Source organism: Martes martes, assembly GCF_963455335.1.
Source record: "Martes martes genome assembly, chromosome: 7".
NCBI classification, from domain to species: Eukaryota; Metazoa; Chordata; class Mammalia; order Carnivora; family Mustelidae; genus Martes; species Martes martes.
The window spans coordinates 28,314,620-28,337,344 of NC_137894.1; the positions used below are offsets into that span (position 1 = coordinate 28,314,620).

At 45.6% G+C, this 22,725-nt stretch overlaps 1 protein-coding gene across 2 annotated transcripts in view; it reads left to right on the forward strand.

Moving 5' to 3' along the window:
- TMEM266 (transmembrane protein 266) overlaps window positions 1-22,725 on the forward strand; it is a 113,602-nt gene that overhangs the window by 32,980 nt on the left and 57,897 nt on the right. For both annotated transcript variants that reach the window (XM_080808503.1, XM_080808504.1), the window contains exons 2-3: window positions 12,496-12,626; window positions 16,255-16,443. In XM_080808503.1, coding sequence (XP_080664629.1) covers window positions 12,589-12,626; window positions 16,255-16,443 — 227 coding nt within the window. In that variant the 5' untranslated portion in view covers window positions 12,496-12,588. The remainder of the gene's footprint in view (window positions 1-12,495; window positions 12,627-16,254; window positions 16,444-22,725) is intronic.

Consider the following 22,725-nt stretch of genomic DNA (forward strand, 5'->3'; position numbering starts at 1 on the left):
TGCTTAGTTGGTGGCTAAGGACAGGCTGCTCCCATCACTGTCCTGTGTCCTCACCTGGCCATCTCCCACTGCCCCAGCCAGCCTGGGAGTCTGTCATGCGTTTTTCTAGCTTTCTCTCCAACGGACTGTGGGGAGTAGTCGTTACTGGACCAGCTTGACCATCTGTTCCAAATAGATGGTCTGGCAGCTTTCTTTAGAAAATGTGGGCGCTTACCATGTTTGTCCTTAACTTTAGGGCATCTACAGGGCTCTAGAACAATAGGAAAGTCTGCTTCCACACTCTGTCATACACATATTTTCTACTTATTTTTCATAAATGGGGATCATCATATATGTTCTTCTATCATCTTTTTTTAGTTAATGTTACCTTGCAGACAACTTTCTGTGTTAATGACAATAGTTTTCATTAGTTTCAGTAGCTCATCCATTTTTTTAAAAAAATCAACCATGTTGCTGAATGTATAATAAACAAACAATAAAAAGCACTCACTTAAATGGACACTGCAACCATCACCAAAACTAAGACTTAGAATGTTTCCATTAGGGGCACCTGGGTGGCTCAGTGGGTTAAAGCCTCTGCCTTCGGCTCAGGTCATGATCTCAGGGTCCTGGGATCGAGCCCTGCGTTGGGCTCTCTGCTCAGCAGGGAGCCTGCTTCCTCCTCTCTCTCTGCCTGCCTCTCTGCCTACTTGTGATCTCTGTCTGTCAAATAAATAAATAAAATGTTTAAAAAAAAAAAAAGAATGTTTCCATTTTTCCAGAGAGTTCCCTCATATCCCTTTGCAGTCAGTCCTTTCCAATGCTCAGCTCTAGGTGACATACATCCTTTTCAGTAGCTGTATAACAATCCCAGAATATATGAATTCCTTATTTATTTAACCAGTCTCCTTTTGATAGACATTTATGTTGCTTTCAATTCATAATTTTATTGATTCTGTATCAACAAATATTTTTGGAGCAGCTGCTACGTGCTAGGCATGGTGCTAGTAAAACAGTGATCCAACAAACTTACATTGTGTGTGTATATTTAATAGCTTATTTCCTTAAAATCTGTCTCCTAAAAGTATAATTGCTGGGTCAAAAAGTGCATGTTAAAATAATTTAGCTAAATATTATCAAATTGCTCTTCAGCAAATTTGCAACAATTTACGGTCCTATCAATAGTGCTTGTGAATGGCCGTTATTCCCACACCATCATCAGTACTAGGTTTTATAAATCTTTCCCACTCCATTAGGAGAAAAAATGGTTTGAATTTATGTGTTTTGTTTATTTACTGATAAGGTGGGCCACCTTAGGGTCTGTGACTTTTGTTTTATGGAAATCACAGCCCCAGGAGCCAGCCTTCCTAGTCTTCACCCCTCAGAGTGAGGCTGTGGCTGGGCTCTCTATCTACTGAGCTGGAAGGATGTGCTATCCTGTTGGAAGCATGATGCAGGTCACCCTTTTATTCCTGAGAACTCCCTACAGGACTCCCCCTTGAACGGCCACTTTGGAGAAGGCCCCTCAAGGCTAGCATTGGCCCTGGTCTCTTCCATGATTGGACCTGCCCCTGCAGGTGCACCTGAGCAGGTCTACCACTTAGAAACTGGTCCATAGGAGCAGATGGTAGAGCAGGTAAGGCCTGCTCTGTCAGCCCATCTCTGCTGCCTGGGGGCACTTGCTGATAATGCAGGAGATTAAAGTTGCCTCCAGTGTGACAGCCACATCTCTCCTCGCTCTCCCAAGAGACTTCCGTCACCCTTCCAGATTTAGGAGTCTCAGGGAGATGGCTCTTTATGACTCCCCGGGTTGCTTCTCTCTTGATGGACGGGATGTTATGGTCTGAATTCCCCTTTTGTACTTTTATATCTGCACTCCCTCTCTCCCTTCCCTTGGCTTTTTGGTCATTTAGTAGCAGAAGGGAGGGTTTGTAAGGAGGATCTAGACTGCTTTCTTCCTCAGCCATCCTTATATTTAATTTATATTTATTTTTATCTTCTTATGTTTTAAATGTTCAATATTAATAATAACCCCACATTCACCATCTTCAGTGCTAACACTGAATTAATGGTTTCCTGGTATTAAAACCTAGGGTCTTACAGTTGATGCACAGATTTAATGTGACAGTATGTAAGTTTTCTTGTAGACAAGCTGTTACTAAATTGTGTACATTATATCGAGGCTTCTTAGAGACAATGGTACGTGGTCGTAACAGTAAAAATTTCTCACATGCCATACTACTTTGTCACCTACCAGGATCAAAGGAAATACTGTGACGGTGCCTGAGGCGGGTCTGTCACCTCATCCCAGTGGCAATAGTGGGCTCTAAGGGATTTTCCCAGTTTCCATACCTCTGTCCCATGAAGCCTGTACTGCTTTAAAAGCCCAGTTTGGGTCTTAGAGTTGTTTTATTGTGTTTTCTGAGCCTCAGTGTAAACCTTGTTGAGAGTATCTGTAGTTTGTTCTGAGTGGAGGGCAGATAAGAAAGGACTGTTGAGGCTGGAGAAATGGACTCAGGGCCCAGAGCTTCTAGAGATGATGGAGCATTTTCCAAGTGTAGACAAGCTGGGAATGGCAGTCGGTTCACAGAGGGTTGGCAGGAGAGGGGACTGGAATGAACTGAGGCCCGGAGATATTTGTGTAATTAAAGAGACCCTAATTGTGGTTCTTGAAGGAGGGACATAAAAGTACAGCCAGTAGGGGGTGGGTAAGTTAGGTAGGCCAGGTTTTCTCAGGTGGTCAGTCACCTGGGCTGCAAGGAAACTCCAGTTCCTGGCTTCCTGGATCAGGATCACTAGAGTGGCCCAGGAATCTGCATTTTGGACAATCTGTACATGTGGTTCTCAGGCCCGATGCAGCTAGATCCTCTGGTGGACACCATTGGTCTTGAGGCTGGAAAGCTGATGTTGTCTTCTTATCCTTGCCACTGACCAGGTGAGTGGTGTGGGGCAAGGCCAGGTCACAACATCCGTGTGAAGCAGCACTGCCTTTTCATTGTGCCACACTGCCCTCCTCCTGCCTTCCTCTTGCCAGACCTTCACTCTGTACTGCTCAGCGCATGTCCCCTTCAATCGTTATTTCACATATTGCTGCTTTGGAACCTTCAATCTGATGAGATTGGAAACTTGAGAGCAGGGTTGGCCTTAGACCATGTTGTATCCCAGTGCTGAGCACCAGGCTTTGAACTTGCTGGGGTCTCTCTAAATGCCTGTTATCTGAGGGGCCCTGCCTGATCGAAAGGCGTGCAGATACCCTGCCTTGCATTTGCTCCAGTCTCTACCCTTTTAAAATAAACAAAGTTGTCTGGAAGGAAGTGAAGTCTTTCCAGCATCCTGGGAGATGTCTGTAGAGCACAGTTGCATAGCAACATCATATAGAGAGATAGCTCCAGCTGGGAAGCTTCCAAAAAGACCTAGGTTATCCAAAGAGAGGTTTTAGTGAGTGGCACTTCTCCCCAAATCATGACCTAAACCAGAGAACCAGCTTTGTGCCAATGAGCACTATGCCATTGGTGTTCAAATGGGACATTGGCCAACATTTTGACCATTGTCATCACAAAGACCTGTGATCCATGAAAGGACACCTGACTCCCCTGGGAGTGAGGACAGGAGAGCATAACAGTGGAGGGGACAACTTCAGGAAATTCTGGTATCACATTCTGACAGTGTCTGGTGATGTTGTGGGCACTGTCTTATATATTGGTACACTGAAGTTGTGAAAAAGAGACTGGCTCTTCCTAAAATTCTTCTCCTTTGATAAGCTATCTAGTTGGTCAGGAACTATATCTAGTTTAAGCTTGCCGTATTTTTACCCATTCTCTTTGCCAGCTTGTCAGTCCTGGCACTAGGCTGGGGGTGGGTTCCCAAGAGAACCCAGAAACTGGTTATTTGATTGGTTTGCTTTGGATGGTTAGGGTTTATGGCATAAGGAAAAAAGTAGGATTCTCAGAGGGTTGACTGTTGCTGAAACAACACTTAGGAATACTTTGACAGGATGGTCCCTAAATCAACTGAATATGTTGTGGCATAACAGTACGTATTATTAGTTTTGCTTTCATCCTTGTCTCCTGTTCTCACTCCAGAGCTCCATGGGGAAGGGGGTGTAACTAAGCAAGTGTTCACAGCCACCCTTAGCAGCTTGTGAATGATTAAGACTCTTCCCTCAAAGAGTTATGCTGGAGTATGAATTATTACGGTCCTTGGGAAAGCAATCTTGTTTTAACTGTTAAAATTTTAAATATATACTCTTCAGTCCACTAATGTCACTCCTGAGAATCTATCCCATACATGGAAAAATAAATACAAATTGAAATGTTTATTTCAAGGATGTTTATCATACCATTTTTCACAGTGGCCTAAAAAAAAAATCAGAAACTGCCCATCAGTGAGCAAATTGTTAACTAAATCATGGCCCATTCACACCATGAATCCTATACAGCCATCAATTAAAGAATGAATTTGAATTTTCTGCTTTACTTGGGAGATATTGTTGAGAGTGGACTTGGAAGATATTGAGTAGGAAAAGCAAAAAGTAGATAAGTATGAATAATGCATATTTTTGAATAAAGCAAACAACTTTGTACAATTATATAAGCACAAAGAACAGTTAGGAAAGACACATATAGGTTTAACATGGTTATGTTGTTGGGGGAGGAGAACAGTAAAGCAAGTAATATGGGGGAAGCAGGCACCACTAAAACCTTGAATTTTATGACAAGCCATTTATGTAGAGTTGTATATGTGCATGTGTGTATATATAAGAATTAAGAAATCAGAAAAAAGTATAGATTTTTGCCTGTTGACCAGAACGGATGTCCATTATATATTGGTAAGTGATAAAAGCAAACTGCAGAGTTGGTTTTATATTGTTAAACACAAACCCACAAAAATTAACCTGTAGATGTGAGTATATGTTTGCATGATTCTGAGCAAGGATTTCTACACCTGGGTGTTTATTAACACAGGGACCTCAGCTAAGATGTGAAAGGTGAAGATGGAGGATACAGGGAAATTTCATGCTTTAAAAATATACATCTTTGTATTTTATGTGTTGCAGTGGACATTTGTCTATAATGTATCAGTGATCTATTGCCACAGTAACACCACATAATATACTACCCCCAAAACTTGGTGGGCTTAAAAAAAAAACCAACCTTTCCTTGACAGATGGCTGAAAGTAGAGAGGGATTGTGCCTGCCAGTGTGAGGAATCATTAGTTGCTTAATATTTATAAAGAGGTTCAGAGCTTTGAAAACACTCTTGTAATGTTTCATAATTCTCACCTTTTTGAATTTTAATTTCCATCTCTGCATCTGTCTATCTGTCCCTCTCTGTCTCTATCACTAGCCCACAAGTTTCTGGAGTACAGTGACCATGTCTCATTTATCATGATAATGTCAATGTTTGGTATTGTTCCTGGAACATGGAAGATGCTAATAAACAACTGAATAATGAATTTAAAAAAAAAACTTTATTTAGCTCATGAATCTGGGTTGGCAGTTTAGGCTCGGCACAGCTGGGTGTTTCTTCTGGTCTTCACTGAGCTCACTCAGGGGAGCAACTGACTGTTGGCAGGCCTTGATTGAGGCGACTGGACATCCTGCAGCAGGCGAGCTCAGGTGTGTATGTTGTCATGGTGATGCGCAAGAAAGAGGGCCAGCCCATTTTTTATTCTGTTTCTCTGTAGTTCCCCAATATATCAGTAAACATGAAGCGTGGTCATGTGATTGGGCTGGTTGATTATGGAACCTGAAAAGTCTAGCCAGGAGAGCCAGTGGTATAAGTTGGAGTCTAAGTCTGAGAGCAAAAGACTGATGATGTCCCAGCTCAAAGACAGTGAGGCAGAGGGAAAGAACTCTTTCTTACTCAACCTTGTAGTCTTCTATTCAGGCCTTCAACAGATTGGACAAGGCCCACTCATATTGGGGAGGGCAACCTGCTCTACTCAGTATACCAAGTTCAAATGTTAATCTCATCCAAAAACACCTTCACAGGGGTGCCCGGGTGGCTCAGTTAGTTAAGCATCCAACTCTTGGTTTCTGCTCAAGTCGTGGTCTTGGGGTTATAGAATTGAGTCCTGCATTGGGTTCCACGTTGGGCATGGAGTCAGCTGGAGATTCTTTCCCTCTCCCTCTCTCTCTGCCCCTCCCTCTGCTCATGCACACACACACACACACACACACACACACATTCTCTCCCTTTCTCTTTAAAATAAATAAAACCTTAAACATACAGACACACCCTCACAGACATACCCAGAAGTAATGTTTAAATATCATTTTATGTGTCAAGTTGACACATAAAATTAACCATCACAACCTCCAATCTACTTGGACAAATCCAGTCACATAGCCAAACCCAGAGACAGGGCAATGAAAAGTGAGACTATCTTGGTTCATTCAGGCTGCTGTAACAGAATACCAGAGACTGGGTGACTTCAACAACAAGCATTTCTTTCTCTCTGTTCTGGAGGCTGGGTAGTCCAAGATAGGTGATGGTAGATCTGGTATCTGGTGAGAGCTCTCTTCCTAGTTTGCAGATAACTGTATTCTTGCTGAATCTTCACATAGCCAAGTATCTCTTCCTATGAGTGTACTAATCTAATTCATGAGGGCTCCACCCCCACGATCTATCCAAAGACCCACACCTTAATACCACCATGCTGGGGTTAGGATTTCAACATAGGACTCATGAGATGGAGAGAAACAGGCTGTAACAAAGGGGGCATTGATATAGGGAGGGTAAAGAATGGGGGCCACTTTTACATCATACCATTTGTAGTATGAAAGTATTGAAGAAAGAGGACTTTTTCCCTCCATTTAACTAAGAATGGTCACTTACCTGGTGTCATGTAGAATTCAGCAGCAAAATTAACTACATCTGGGTTCATAGCATATTTAATATCACATAAAGCAAAATATTGCTTTGGGGATTTGCAAGGTGTGGCATAAATACTTAAGATTTGCCTGATCCAGGTAAGGGGTAATGGGACAACCATTACACCCCCTGCTCATTGTTGGCACTTCCCCAAACCATAGATAATAGAGTTTCCCAGAAGCTCTGCAGAGTTCCAGAGGGAAAATGACAGCAGGTCTGGGCTGAGGAGTGCCTGCTAAGTGGCATTCTTTTCTATCCAGGCCAGTTAGGGGTAAGGAGGCCATGAGGGGATCCTTTGTCCATCAGGGACACGAAATGTTCAATTTAGGGAACGTTTGTTAGGAAAAAATTATTGAGGGAAATGAAAAGGTTATGATAATGGTCCTCTTGATTTTCTTCTTGGACTATCCAAATAATTTGGGATGTGGGATCTAGTTTTGTGTGATCTTGCTTTGTGTTTCCCATACTTGGTGAGACTGATAATAATTGATAGGCTGCATGCCTATCTAAGTGAAGAGGAGCAAACACAATAGAAAGTTAGAGGCATCCACAGGACACTTACTACACCTAGAAAAGAGAGCCACTGTGGGCTACCTGTCCACTCATTTGATAGCTGAGAATTTTGCAGTAGACTGGAGATTACGGTGGGAGAAGACTTGGGTACATGATTGATTGTCTTCATTTTAGTTCCTTGTTAATGGAGCAAGGTATTAATGGGTCAAGGTAACAACAAGGATGACCTTGTGCTGTTATACAGAAACTTTTCTCATTCGGCACAAAAAACACACCTTTCTCCTCCTGCGGGTGTGGAACATAATGTCTGTGAAAGGTGCCCCAGTGCTCGGTGGCTTCTCACTGGGAACAGATTCTACAGCAAGCTTGGTGATGTCAAAATTGAACCTCACACATCCAATGCTTTCTAAAAAGAAGCGCCCTGAGATTTTGTGAGAGTGCATCCTTTATATTTCCTGCCAGTCACTTACCAATATTTGGTCAGTCTTATTTGGAGAGCTAGGAAACTTATGCAGCTGAGCCTCAGAACTGTATCAGAAGTGTCCCAACCTGGCCTGGCAGCCAGTTAGTTACGCCTGCAACAGCTCCTTCCCACTTCTTGCTGAAGAGAATGGAGATTTGTTTATGGAAACAATATGCCCAGCCCCAAGGGATGAACTCTGACTGAACTGGGCTCTCTTATCTGGCCTTACTCCTTTGGCCAGCTATTCATTGTCCCAGGCTTCTTCACAGCCATGTGACCATGTGACCCAGCTCTGCCCAAGGAGATAGCAGGAGATTTTGGCTAGAGGGCTTGGAAAGATAATTCCTGCATAATAAAAGATCAGAACTTTGTGAGGAGAAAGCCTTTGGTTCTTTCTTCCTGTTGGGGAGCTGGCATGCAAGCTGGAGCTGCAGCAGCCATTCTGGCAACCATAGGGCAATAAGTGTGAGTAATACACAGAGGATTGGGGAAGGATGGAAAGGGTTTGAGTCCTTGGTGATATCTCAGAACCACTGCCTTCAGGCTTCTTGCGAGGTAAGATCATTAAAAGTCTTCACTGCCTGAGTCACTGGTAGTCAGATACTCTGTTATTGCAAATGAAAGTATTTCCAACTGATAAACCTGGCCTCCTTGAGCCTGGCCAGGGTAGATTCTGCTGACAGCTCCATCATATAAGCTTTGCAACAAGTCGACTCCATCCGCAAAATAGGGATTTAAAGGCCATCTTTACCTCAAGTAGTTTCTGATTCAGAAGATCAAAATGTGGTCTATGGATCAGCAAACAGTATCCCCTCAGAATTTGTTCAAAATATGAATCTCAGGCTCCCACCCTAAACATACTAAGTTAGAAAGTTTGTGGATGGGGCCAGTAGTTTTCCGGGTGATTCTGGTGCAATGGAAAGTTTGAGAACCATTGATATAATAGAGAGTCAAATGGAGTGGTTGCATGTCAGACACCTGGGGAACTTCAAGATTGTCAAACTCCACCTGCAGAGTTATGATTCAGCAGTCCTGCAGTATAGCCTATGAATTATGCGTCCCAAAAGGCCCCCAGGTGATTCTGAGTAAACCGGGCTTGGAAACCAGTGGGATGCGTATGAAAGCAGGTCACGTTTGCCAAGGGACTGATACACAAGTAAAGGATGAGGAATTGACCAGGGTGCCTCTGGGGCAGGTGAACTGTATTACGGACTTTTCCACCTGACAAGTGAGGGAACTGACCACTTGATCTTAAAAGCCTTTTTCAGCTTTAAAATTCCTAGGATGCCAGCCTGAATTTTGCAGATCTGGCTGGAACAAGCAAATGATATTGGTAATTACAAAGGCTGTTGAGCAACAAGTGGATTTTACTAAAGTCAAAAAAGCAGCCTCACTACCCACCATAGCCAGACCCTGTAAATCCAAAACAGGTTTTCTCTTCTGCTTTTACCAGGTTGATGAGACAGCAGGTTTGCACTTCAAATGTTCATTTATAGAGTGCTAGACTACACCTGCTTCGTGCTAGGCTTGTGCTTTGGGGTTATTTTATTTGGAGAATATTGTTTTTAAATAACATCATCTTCAGGGAGCTTGCTTTCTAAAATGTGCTGCTTGTTAAGGATCAAAACCACTGACTGAAGCAGCCTACTCACTGCCCATCCAAATATGATTTACTCTCTGTCCTGCCTCATCTTTGCCTTGTACTGGAGATGCCAATCATTTCTTACCCACTCCCATATCTGTTTTTTAGGAAACTACCATCCCGCTTACCAGGGATTCTGTTCCTTCACTCTACTCCTGCCAAGTTAGTTAATTCCATGATGCTGTGGAAAATTAAAAAAACAAACAAACAACAACAAGAGAAAAACCCTCATTGACTGAGTTTGGAAGGTAACAAGATACCAATTAATCAAGTTTTGAAAATCAGTCAATAAAAGGAAAAGTTAAGCCTTTATCCTTTTCTATGACTGTATCTTAGGGTAGGTAATCAAATAGTTGATGAGGAAGAGTTTGTCTTCATAGAAGCTGGTAAATGGAAAAGGCATGATAAAATCAATATGCCCCTTTTGCAAATCCTAATGAATTTATGGATGTAGGAAGTGATCACCAGTGGCTGCTACTATCACGAAAAGAAGAACGAGAAGACATGTATCTCCTGAGGAAAGTCATAACCCTGCCTATATAGTCTTGCCAAAAAAAAAAAAAAAAAAGAAAGAAACCTGAATCTGATTAAAGTCCCTGTAGATTAACTAAAATTTGCAGGAAAGGGAGAGGACAGAATCATGGCATGAAAGGGATAGTTACCATAATCCAGACTGGGAAACTTTCCAGGACCAATGACCCAGCTTTTCCAATAAATTGCAGGGGGAAACATGGTATAGAGGGGAAAACCTACATATTCATTGAGAATTAAGGGTCATATTAACCAATCATAATGTTGGCTCCTGATTCAACAAACCTTAAAAACTATAGGATAAATGGAGAAATGTAAACAATGCCTGGATATTTAATAATGTTAAGAAAATACTGCTGACTTAGGAGCAGTGATAGTTTTGTGGTTATGTCTTTTAAAGGGAATCCTTATTCTTTAAGCTACATATTGAAACCTTTACAGATGATTGAAATGACATAATCATGCGGGGTGGGGATGGACAGGGATATGGAGAACACAAGACTATCCATGAGTTGATAACTGTTGAAGTTGGGTGATGAATAACTAGAAATTCATTCTGTAATTCTTTATAATTCTATATATTTGAAGTTTTCCTTCCCAAATAGTCCAAGAATCTTTAAAAGTCATTTTCATTTCTGTTTCTGTTTTATACCAGCCATACTATATTAGTACAGTAGTTCATCTTTATTACTTACAGGACTCCCAGTTTTTACTCATTCTTCATGACTAAGGGCACACAAATTTTTGAGTTTTATGTGTTTCAAACTTGACAGCCCAACCAGAGTGGGAGGTCCATAAACGCAAAGATCTTCCTTTTATATCTTTCACAGGGCTGATAACTTTGTGCAGCCTGTAGAGTGCTCACTAGGGAATACAGCTTGTTAAAACACCACTCTGGAAGAGGTCATTGCTCACATGGTCTCCCATTTGTGCATCCCCTGAGCCTGTCTTCACTGAGGCAGAGAACAGAGAAGATTAAGAACAGAAAAGTTTAAGAACAGAGAAGAGAAAAGATTAAGACCGAATATGTCTCTATTATAGGGTGGACAGCCGTATAAAGCTTACTGTACAATTAATACCCAATTCCAAATACTGTAAAGGAGAGTTTTGATTCTAATGTTTAGAACCTTCTTACTAAGGTATACTAAGGTAAGGGGAAACCCTCAGCAGAGGTTGTTTACAAAACCCCTATCCAAATTCTCCCTGCTCTCATCTCTTGCTTTTTGGGCCCCACGTACAGCTGTTGTGGAAACAGTGGCCTCATATATTAAGGCCCTTCTAATTTTAGAAAGTTCTCTATCTCTCCTCCAGTTGCTCTAAGACATTCCCAAGATTTCCTCAAGTACCTTTAACTTCAGCTGTCATTTCTTAATTATACAGAACTTCAGGGAGCTTCCCCAGTTTGCAGATTTACCATCCATCTTCTGGTCCTGGGAGTGCCTATGCCTTTTACATGATGTCATACTTCTTTTGTCTCCCGGGTTCAAGCGTCTCTGCTTGCTGAGCTTTGGGACTGGGAGAGGGGCTTTCTCTCATGGTGATGTCTTGCCGCAAAGGCAGTTTGCAGCAGAATGCAGTATCCACAAGAATTACCCCTTGGAGCAACCTCCCTTGTAACGTGTACAGAATCACCCAGAACCCAGCTCTGTCTCTTTGTGTACTCTCTGCCAGATTGTTACTGTATCTTAGAAGACGTCCAGGTGGTGCCATGGTGCTGGTTTATAGAGAAGTGTATTCTGTTTACTTAATCCAGATTTTAAGAGGAAATCTTACACCCAGCCATCCACATGCTTCGGAATGTGCTCAGATTCAACAGACCGTGTGCTCAGAATCAACAGACCGTACAACTTAAATTGATAAAATAATACTTGCGATAATAAAAGCCAGCACTACACACCAGGCACTATTCTAAGTGTTTCTCATGCATTAATTCAGTTAGTTAGTTCGATTATCACTCTTACCTTTTAGGTGTAGAAACTAAGGACAAAGGGATTAAGTAATTTACCCAAGGTGACAAGGCTAATAAGTAGGAGCCAGGCTCTGACCCCAGGCAGTCTGACTCCAGGATGTGCTGCCTCTCTCGTTTGTGGGAAAGCACTTGAGAGTTTTGAGATTCCTAAAGCTGGAGTATAAAATTACCCTGGTTTGCTTAGGCATGCTGGAAAAGTGGAAAGAACTATAGATGAAAATCTAGAAAACCCAGGGTCCAGTCTGGTTTCTTCTGTCATCTATGTGTGACACACAAAAGTGATTTTGTCACTCTGGACATATTTATTCATCTCTAAAACGGAGAGTAATTCTGCCTGTTCTTACCCACAAGAACATAATTGTACGAATCTATTCAACATATATTTTGTTCAAACATAACTTTGAAGAAAAGTGCTATATTGAAGAAAGTTCTAAGGACTTCCATTTTTAGATGAGTTTAGGAGGACTTAGGTTTGACATCTGAGTGTAATAAATTCCTACCATTCAATTATTTGTTTTCAAGGTACCATTCTATATGTCTTCTAAGAACTCACCTTTAGCAATGCTGACGGCAGGCTTCAAGACGGCTGACCCCCAGTAGACACCAAGAAAACCCATGGCTCTGGGAGCGTCTTTCAACATGACCAATCCACAGTAAGTAACAGGCGGGATCTCTGCTCTGGGAAGGATGAGTTAGCGCCTCAATCGTGGGTGCAACCAGGAGCTCCTTCCTCAGCCCTGGGAAGATGGAGGAGCTCCAGGCGATTTTGCCCTCGAGCCCGACGTTAAAATGACATGTTAAAAATCAGCTCTTTCTCTGAGTTTCCTGACTGATATCATCTCTTTCTTTGGTTTAAAAAAGCTGAGGAATTCTGTAGCCCAAAACTGTTGCTATAAATCTTCCTTAAGACAAGGATCTTCTGATTCAGACAACCACTATACACACTTCCTTTAGCAGGAGGCCATAAAAACTGGGGGAAAACTTCAAAAGCAAACCTCAGGAAGATTAGGACATGCTTAAGGTAAATTAACAAAATGGGAATTGCAAGGAAGTTTAGAAATCATGAGAGGGTTTCTAAAAGCAGGCTTTAAGGGCAGAACTCTTAAGGCAGAAGTGCTTTCATTTCCCAAACCTGAGATGCCATGTGGACCACCACTTCTTACCAAACACCAGCGAAGTCGTTACTTATTTTGTGTTTTGCAACTCACTGGCAAAAATACCAAGATGGGAACAGCATTCTTTCTGTCACACTGCATGGCCCCAGCCTGCCTAGCTATGGGGCTGACTGCTGTTATCATGAAGCAGGAACCCATTATCTCTTGCCCACAGTAATGCTGTGTAACAATGAACTGTGGTGCCTGTGTAGAATACAGCAGTCAGTATTTATTCCTCCATGTGTGGGGTAGCCAGCTAGATAGCTGCTAATCTGGAATCACTCTTCGGCATGGGGCTTGGCTTGCTGTCAGCTGATCTGCATGAAACTGGGCTCTGCTCAGTGTATCTCTCATCCTCCCTTAGGCTAGGCTGGTCACCTTCCAATGGCCATATCGGAGGTACAGGAGAAATTGAAGCTCCTTTTTATGTTTCTGCCTATGTCATGTCTGCTAACATCCCCTCAACGAAAAAAAATCATAAAACTGAGCCCAGCATCAAGGGTGGAGAATCATAGTCTTCCTTCTGATGGGAGGAGCTCTGCAGGGTCCCATGGTTGAAAGGAGAGGCTGAAGAATTGAGGCCTTTAATACACATTGTCCATCATAGTGTTCTTCATTATCTGAGACCAGAGTCTAGTCTCAACACACAGGCTATGAACTCTGGGACCTTCACTCTCATCAAGGGAGGCCTTGTTTCTTCCTACAGAGATGACCACATGAGCAGAAACGGTGCCGGGCTGCTGTAACCACTGGCGAGGGGGAGACAGAGCAAAAAGTCAGGAAGGCTGGGGCGCCTGGGTGGCTCAGTGGGTTAAAGCCTCTGCCTTCGGCTCAGGTCATGATCCCAGGGTCCGGGGATTGAGCCCCGCGTCGGGCTCTCTGCTCGGCAGGGAGCCTGCTTCCCTTCCTCTCTCTCCGCCTGTCTCTCTGCCTACTTGTGATCTCTGTCTGTCAAATAAATAAATAAAATCTTTAAAAAAAAAAAAAGTCAGGAAGGCTGAAGTAGTCTGTCCCGTGCTGCTCCAAGCCACATCCTGTTAGTCTCAGAAATTCACTCCAGCCCTCTGAACGGCCCATGGATCAGAAAGTTTTCTGTGTCCATTAAGCCACCCGTAGCTTCCACGAGTAGCCCAAAAGAAAATAGAACAAACTCAACTCAGCATCAACTTCTTTGGAAACACCTGGAGGAGCTAGGATTCCCCACCAAACACCCACACTTTTATTTCAATTGTTGAGAAACACAGAAGCCTCACATCCTGTGACTGTTCCTCCTTAAGATCTTGAGGCATTTTGTAAATGTCACACAAAGATGAGTACTACTCTCTGCTTGACAGGTAGCAAAAAGCCAAGGTTTAAATAAGGCCTACCAAAGAGAATTGGGGCGCTGGAAATTACTTGATGAATCCAGGTGGTTTAGGCTGCCAACCTGTGGCATTCAGATAAAAATCCCACTTTTTCCTCAGTTATCTGGATGATTCAAGCAAGAGAACAGCGGGCAGATTCAGCTCTAAACTTCCTCGATAACTGCCACTGTGTATGACTGGTTAGAATTCAGTGATGGTTGGGAAGGAAAAGTCTGGAACTTAGAGGTCCCCACCCACGTGTAGGGACTAGTCCCTGCAGAGCTCCTCCGCTATGCTCCATGTCTCTTCTCCACATCAGACGCTAGGGTGAGAATGAATGGTCCTTAGGAAACCTCTGTTTCACCTCCTTGTGTTTCAGTTGGAGAAACTGAGGCTCCAGAAAAGCCCCAGGGATGTCAGCACCAGATCCCAAGAGCAGCGCCAAGACTGAGTGCCACCCCAGTTTTAAAACTGGCCTCTTGATGCTCCCCCAGATATTTCATCTCTACTCCTCTCCACTCATGCCATTTTTCTTTCTGACCTTCATTGTTTAGCCAGAAGCATAAGACCCAGCCCCTCAGATTCTACAGGTTAAGAGAGGGTCAGGGATGTGTTGGGGGGACCAAAGATGGCACCAGGAAGTTAAACCAAAGTGCTCTTACCCAGCATCTCTCTGCAGGGTCTCTGCTGGTGTTTGGACAGGACACTGCCACGCTGCCGGATATGTAATCCTCCAGTCCCACTGATGTCAGTAGTGGCTCCCTGTGGTCACCGTGCCAGGCAGACTGCCACACATCCTCTGGGAGCAGTGACGTAGGCCCACAGTGACATGGGCACACAGAGACGAGGGCACGCAGTGACAGGGGCCTGCAGTGACGGGGGCATGCAGTGATATAGGCGACCGGCAGCTCCATGGAAGTTTGATCAAGTGGCCAACATTTCCTATTCTCAGCCTTAAGGAGGGGAGATGTAATAGGACCAGTTTGTGTAGGAAGAGAGTGGCAGCCAGGGACAGCTGTCCTCTGCTGTCCTCACTGTCCAAGGCCCACACGGTCTCTCCAGGTCAGTTCCCCAACCACCTGAAGGACATCCAGTCACATACAGAAGCCTCTTTCCTCTATTGTGGTACAGAGAGTAAAACATTTCAGAGAACCTTTACAGAGAAACCCAGGAGACAGTTTAAAAAGAGTTTATTACTTCAGGGCGCCTAGGTGGTTCAATCAGTTAAGCGTTTGACTCTTGGGTTTTGGCTCAGGTCACAATCTCTTGGCCCTGAGGTGGAGCCCCAAATTGGGCTCCCCACTCAGCAGGGAATTGGCTTCCCCTGTTTCTCTTTGCCCATCCCCTTGCTTGTGTTCTCTCTCTCTCTCTCAAATAAATAAATCTTAAAAAAAAAAAAAAAAAAAAAGAAGAATATATTACTCCCATATAAAGTACAGGGACCAAAAAAATCTGAAAAGTCTAACCCCTGGTTTTGCTGGTGGGCAGAATTTTGATCTGGGTCTATAGCCCCCTTGATAAGGATCCTACCTCCATAGCTCCTATTTGCAGATATGAGCAATTCCTCCGAGCCTTCCTCCACCATTCTCTAACTGGTAGAAGAGACAGGGGCTTCAGTCCAGTCCCTTGGGTGGCCAGTGTGGAGGATTGGCGACCTCAAGCTTCCTCCACTCACCCCCAGCACAGCACGGATTCTGATGCATTCTTCTTCCTTCCCTTGGAGAGTAGAAGAATTACTTTGTTCCTGAAGGTTGACTGCCCTGTCGCTCTTCTCCCCAACTCAGGCCTGCCATAGAAGGAGGAATTTCTGAAGTTGAGATCATCTCCCAACAAGTAGACGAAGAAACCAAGAGCATTGCTCCCGTGCAGCTGGTGAACTTTGCCTATCGTGACCTGCCCCTGGCTGCGGTCGACCTCTCCACGGCGGGCTCACAGCTCCTGTCAAATCTGGACGAAGATTACCAAAGAGAAGGGTAGGTGCCAGGAGTTTTGAGTAGCTAAGAAGGCTCTTGCATAATCCCCCGAGTTTCCATGGGTACCTCAATGAGGCAGCACAGAGATTAGAGACCAGAAGTTCACATCAGCCACCCAAGCTCATTTTCTCCTCAGACATTGCTTCCTCAGAAAAATGCTTTGGGCACAGAAATATCTGTTCTGCTAGACAACCTCTTATGTGACATTTGCTTGAAACTCAGAGATTCATAAAATTGTTTTAGGACTGAATTGCTCTTTAATGGCCCATCCAACCTCCTTGCTGTACACTTGGGAATCAGGAGACCCACAGGGATTAGGGACTGGCCCAAGGTCACAGATCCCATACGGGGTGGACTTGGACCGCAATGCCCATTATCAGCTAGCTCCCACCAGGGAAGAGGCTGGGAAGAAAGCACTCTGCACACAGTAACATGCTGAGTGTGTAAGGGAATTTAGCAGCATTTAGCTGGGAACTATGCAGACATTCGCTGCTCTCTTTTCAGCAAGGACATGTAGGATATGCTAGTCCTTGATTCAGAGGAGTAGCCGCTACGGACTCCTACTTAGCTTGTCAAGCAGGTTGGATGCCTTTGTTCCACAGTGAATTTCTCATTAACCTGGTCTGTCTTACAAACCTTCTGAAGGTGAATGGATGTTAGAGCTGAATGAGGCAGGGAGACACATCAGTTCAGTGCTCCCCTTTTATGTAGCGGAACCTGAAAGATGGGAACAGGTCCTAGGGTCTCCCAGCAGGTCAGACTTTTCTCAGCCCCACCCTGTTGCTCTTAGAGAATTTTAAACATTGGCCAGGACCTTTGGAGCTACTTCTGGGCCACTCTTCTTGCTCAGGTGTCTGTACATAGTGTGGAACATGCAGGCTGCTTTGAATATAAAAATGAAGGGTTGCTGGGTTATTTTAGAAGCAAATGAGAGGGCTTAGCTAAAGTTAAATTTGCAGAGCTTGGATTTTCTGTGTTTGTTTCCCATAGGGGCTCTCCCATTTCCCCAGAGAAATTTCCTAACAATTGTGAAACCATACACCTTTTGCAAAAACTGCACCCTAAGGGCTTTCTCTGAAAATATAATTTTCTCTAGGTATTGTGCGTAGTAGAGTCAGGAGGATATTGGGGGAAAAGGACAGGCAAGCAGGTGGAGATAGTGAGGGGATGCCTGGCACCCTGAGCACTGTCAGTACCTGTCTGAGGGCAGGGCTGGCTTCTGGATCTCCAGATCCTTGAGGCCCCAAGTCGGGGCCAGTGTCAAGTCCTGCAGCCTGTGCTGTTGCACAGGCCCTGGTCTGGTTTAATGCTTTGCTGCGGTGGCCTTGAAATTAATCGGTTTTGAAAAAGCCTTGCATTTTCACAACTTACGTTGGGTACTTCCCTGAGCACGCGGTCTCTGTGACACTGCATTCTGGTGGTCGGAAGTGGTAGTGCGGCTGGTAACAAATCCCCATCTTTCCCAAGGACCCGTTTCGCGCTCAGCCTGAGCCAGTGCTAGGCCCTTTTCAGGTCTGTGGTCAGAAGGTGTGGAGAGACACGGGGTGGGGGGAGGGGGGCAGGAAGACCTCTAAGGGTTCTGGCTTGGGGTAGTGTGCCCATGGGCAGCCTCCGGGCTCGAGGTACACGCTGGGCCGCTCCCTCCCTGCCCCTGGGAGGGTGATGGGAGGCCTGCTTTGTCATTCCTGGTGCTCCTGAATTAGACCCCTGCAAGGTTTCTTTTGATTAGGGAGAGTACACATGAAGTGCCCGCCAGCGGAGAGGCTCTTGATTTGATTTGAGGCTCCAGGTGTGCCCGGAAAGCTGCTCCTGTTGGGTCAGTAGGAAGCAGCCGGGGGAGGGGATTTGCAGGCTGCTTGAGCTCTCAGGTGAGGAACTGCGCTGGCCGTCAGAGGGCTTCCTGGAGGAAGGAAGAAGAGCAGGCAGGGGCAGAAGCCAGGAGAAGAGGAAGAGAAACAAAAGCACACTGCGGAGGGTCCAGGCCTGTCTTCACAAGGCTTCTTGGCTCTTGCTGCATTTCCTGGGGTTTCCCAGAAAATCCGAGCTGGCCTTTTCTGAAACACCACAAAACAACACTACCTACAGTTCGGGTCAACCTTCCAAAAGGTGTGACATTAGTCTCTTCAAAATTACCTCTTCTTGCTGTTAACACACAAGATTTGGTTGAGTAAATTTGAAGATCTAACTGGCTTTTATTCAGTGATTCATGAATCAGGTGCCATGCCATCTAGCAGATAGAAAGGAGGTCTGAGGAGCTGAATGACACGAAAGACTTTCCCAGACAGAAGGAGGCAGCGCAGGAGAGTTATTCCAGGGAAGAGTGGTTTGTTCGGGCAAGGCCTCCTTCCATGCGGGATGGCAGGGTCTGTAAGGAAGATGACCTCACTGGTGCTGACCAGGGAATTCCAGGGGGACTGCTTAAAGATTATATTCCCGGGAGAGGCTGAAGCTACAATTACGTTAAGTGTTAAGTCTCAGATTGCTGATGTGGGGCTTAGCATGGGTGACTCCATTCTGGGCTTGTTATGTCTTTTTTAAAACTGCCAGAGGAGGGGCCCCTGGGTGGCTCAGTGGGTTAAAGCCTCTGCCTTTGGCTCGGGTCATGATCCCAGGGTCCTGGGATCGAGCCCCGCATCGGGCTCTCTGCTCGGCGGGGAGCCTGCTTCCTCCTCTCTCTCTGCCTGCCTCTCTGCCTACTTGTGATCTCTGTCTGTCAAATAAATAAATAAAATCTTTAAAAAAAAAAAACTGCCAGAGGAAGTGTGATATAGAGACATGAATGTTGTCTGTAGGAAGAGGAGACCTCAGGGACTCCAGCAAGAAAATGCCTGGGGACCCCACTGCCCTGCCATTGAGTTTTGAACTCAATGATGTCTCAGTGCTTTTACAATACCCAGAATCCGAAAATGTTAGAGCTGGAAAAGACCTATAGAAAACATCTATGCTAAGTATTCTAATATTCCAGAGTCCAGAGAGTGCAAGGAACTTGCCCACGGTCACACAGCAGCAGACTCTGAAACAGAGCCTGATCTCCTGGCTCCTGAGCCAGACTAGTACCACTGGGCTTCTGTTTGTCACCTGGCCCTTTACAACATCACAGCTGTGACTGTGGTTCACGTGGCTTAGCCACGTGACACCGCTGCGGTGTCAGATACCTTTTGCCCATGAAAGCCCTGTGAAGAAGCAGTTGCTGTGATGTGGGTAAGCCCCCAGCCATGGGGAAGAGCCCGTCCCCACCAAGCTCCCTGCCTTTCCTAAGAGCCTGTAGTCCTCCTCATGTGCCTGCTTAGCAGAGCCCAGACCACAGCTCTCCACTCTCTGCTCTCTGCGCTTCCACACCCAGGCTGCGGAGGGCTTGGGGAGGAGAACCAGCCATCTGTGCAGATTGGCACCTTTGTCAGCTCAGGCTGCCACAACAAAAGACTGGTGCCTTAAACTCAGAAATGTTATCTTCTCACAGTTCTGGGAGACAGAAGTCCGTGATAAAGGTGCCAGCAGAGTTGGTGGCTGGCGGGGACGCTTCGGCTTATAGATGGCCGCCTTCTTGCTCTGTCCTCACATGGCCTTTCCACGTTACGTGTGGGTAGAGGGAGAATGGGAGCTCTGGACTCTACCTCTTCTTTTTTTATTGTATTTTATTTCTTTATTACTAACATGTAATGTATTATTTGTTTCGTGGGTACAGGTCTGTGATTCATCAGTCTTACACAACACACAGCACTCCCCACAACATATACCCACCCCAGTGTTTCCACCCTGTCGGCCCCTCCCTGGCCTCATGTAAACCTGATCACCTCCCGGAGGCCCAACCTTCAAATACCATCACACAGGAGGTTAGGGCTTCAATATAACATGGGCGGAGCGGGGCACAGATATTCTACCCACAATAGCACATCCCCAAGACTCAACGTCTCTACTCTCAACTTGCTTCTTGGTTCTGCCTGACCGTGTCCCCCTGTGGTCGTGGCTGGCGGGCACTCCTGGTCCCAGGTGGTCATCTCAGATTGCTTCTATTTTCCCCACCTTGCCTTCAGCAGATGACCTCCTCTGTTCCTTCTTCAGAAAATAGACATTGTTCCAGTGGGCCTGCACCCCACCCCTTACTCCCCCTGTTCCTTTGAGGGCCCCCCTCATCTCAGAGCTCTGATCCCCTTCCCCTCCCACCTTCTAAATGTGGTTCCATCCGTTACATTCTCACCCTGATTTACCACGCACTCTGGTCTCACATTCTCCCTTGACTCCACGTCCCCTTTAGCTGCCACCCTCCCTCTCCAAGTGGCCAAACTTCCTGAAAGCCTCATCTGCACTTGCCACGTCCCTTTTCCTCCCAGTCATTCCTCAGCCTGCTCAGTCCAGCTTGAGCCCCATCTGCGTAGCGGACTGTCCCGTGTTGCTGGGGCCCTTAGGTTATCTTCTGGCCAGGACTGGAAACTAGCAGCCACTTCCTCCCTCTTCAAACCCAGCCTCCCTGGGTCTGCTGCTCTACCACACTCTCCTGCTTTCTTCCCGGCCCTCTGGCCCTTCTAAGCCTTTTAAAAATTGTTCTTTCTCTGCTTGGTCCCTCAGTGTTGGGGCTCTTCACTTTCTGTCTTTGGTCATTTTCTCTCTACTTTCATCCAGTCCCATAACTTAATATTTTTCAGCTTGCACTTTGAAAGCCATGTCTCTAGTGCAGATTTCTCTCTCAATCTACTGGCTCATACCCAACCACTTCCTAGACATCTTCACTGGGATCCCAAACACACCTCAGAATCCTAACAAGTATCCGTGGAATAGTCTGTTCTTCTCCTGAGTTGTCTGCACATTTGACAGGAGAGTTCTTGTCTCCATACACTTCATTGCTAAAAAGAGCCTTTTCAGTAACAGCACCCAAGTCCAGCCTGGGGAGCCACAACCTGCCCCTCCAGAACTTCTGGCCACCTTAAACCCAAATCTGAACCTGAGCTGTCTTTTCCCAAAATGTTTTTTCTGGAGCTCCCATCAGTGGATCTATACCTAGCTGCCTGGCCTCCCGACCCATTCCTGCCAGAATGAGTCACATGTCCATTTTGGCTCATTTCGAATGACTCTGAGCTTCCTTGCCACCTTGACAGGAGCCACCAAAACTCTGTAAAGCTAGTCAGTCAGCTGTGTTCACACTGGAATTTGTGTCCTTCCTCCTCGCCTGTTCTGGCTCCTTCTCATCCATGTCCACAGCCCTTGAACCCACTGCCACCAGCAATGCCCATTGTGGTGATGTTTGTCAGTTCAGGAGCTTCAGAAACCCCAGAACCACAGGTACCCATGCAGTGTGGGCTCCATGCTAGGTGGGGAAGAACAGCCTCCCCCCACCAGCCCCAGCCCACCCTACACTGTCTGTGAACCCAGAATTGGCTTTGCTTACAGCCACAGCTCTGGTCCTGTTTGCTGCTGACCTTCACCCCTCTACCAGCAGCTGTCCGATCTAATCCACAGGGTGGTGCTGGCACACCTCGCCCCTGTGGTCATCCTCCTTTCCCTGCCTCTTCCCCCCACGCCGCCTGCTGGGTGCCTCTTCCTTCAATAGTGACACAGCACAAACCCGCAAGTATGTCCACAGATGAACAGTCAGGAGACAGGAAGGGGGGAACAGAGAAGGTGTCTGAGCATGTCTGAGCCCCACCCAAGCTGGTCGCAATGCCGTACTACACCAGTAGTAACCTGAGAGACCAGGCCAGTTCCTTTGCTCTCACCCCTCATGTTCTGCCATCTCCACGTCCTGTAAATTCCTGTTGTCTTAATGCCTCTTCATTATACCACCCTTTTCACAAAGGATTGGTGACCATCGGCCTGCTACTTTGAACTGCATCCAACAGAAAGCCCATCTCAGACTCAGTCAGACTTTGATTAGCCCTTGTAATATGGAGCACAGAGTCAGGCAGCATCTGGGTTGGTCCAGAGGCTAAACAGCATCAGTAAGGACCAGAGTCCTTCCATCTCTCTGTTCTGCTGCCAACAGTACTGGCTTCATCCTCACACTAAGGGTTCCTTCAGTTTGTGAGAGAGCTGCCTAATTCCTCATTCATGTCTGGTAAGAGAGAATGACTGCCCACTATGCTGTTTTAAGAGGAACAGAGAACTTTCCCAGAAACATTTACCTGCTCTGTCTTCATGTCTCATTGGCTAGAATTGGGTCACAAGGGATATGGGACCCATCACTTGAACGCTATCATTTGCCAAAACACATTGCTGTTACCGATGGGGCAGGAGTGGAATGAATATCGGAGAATCACCCACAATGTGCTACAGCCTTCAAGAGCACCA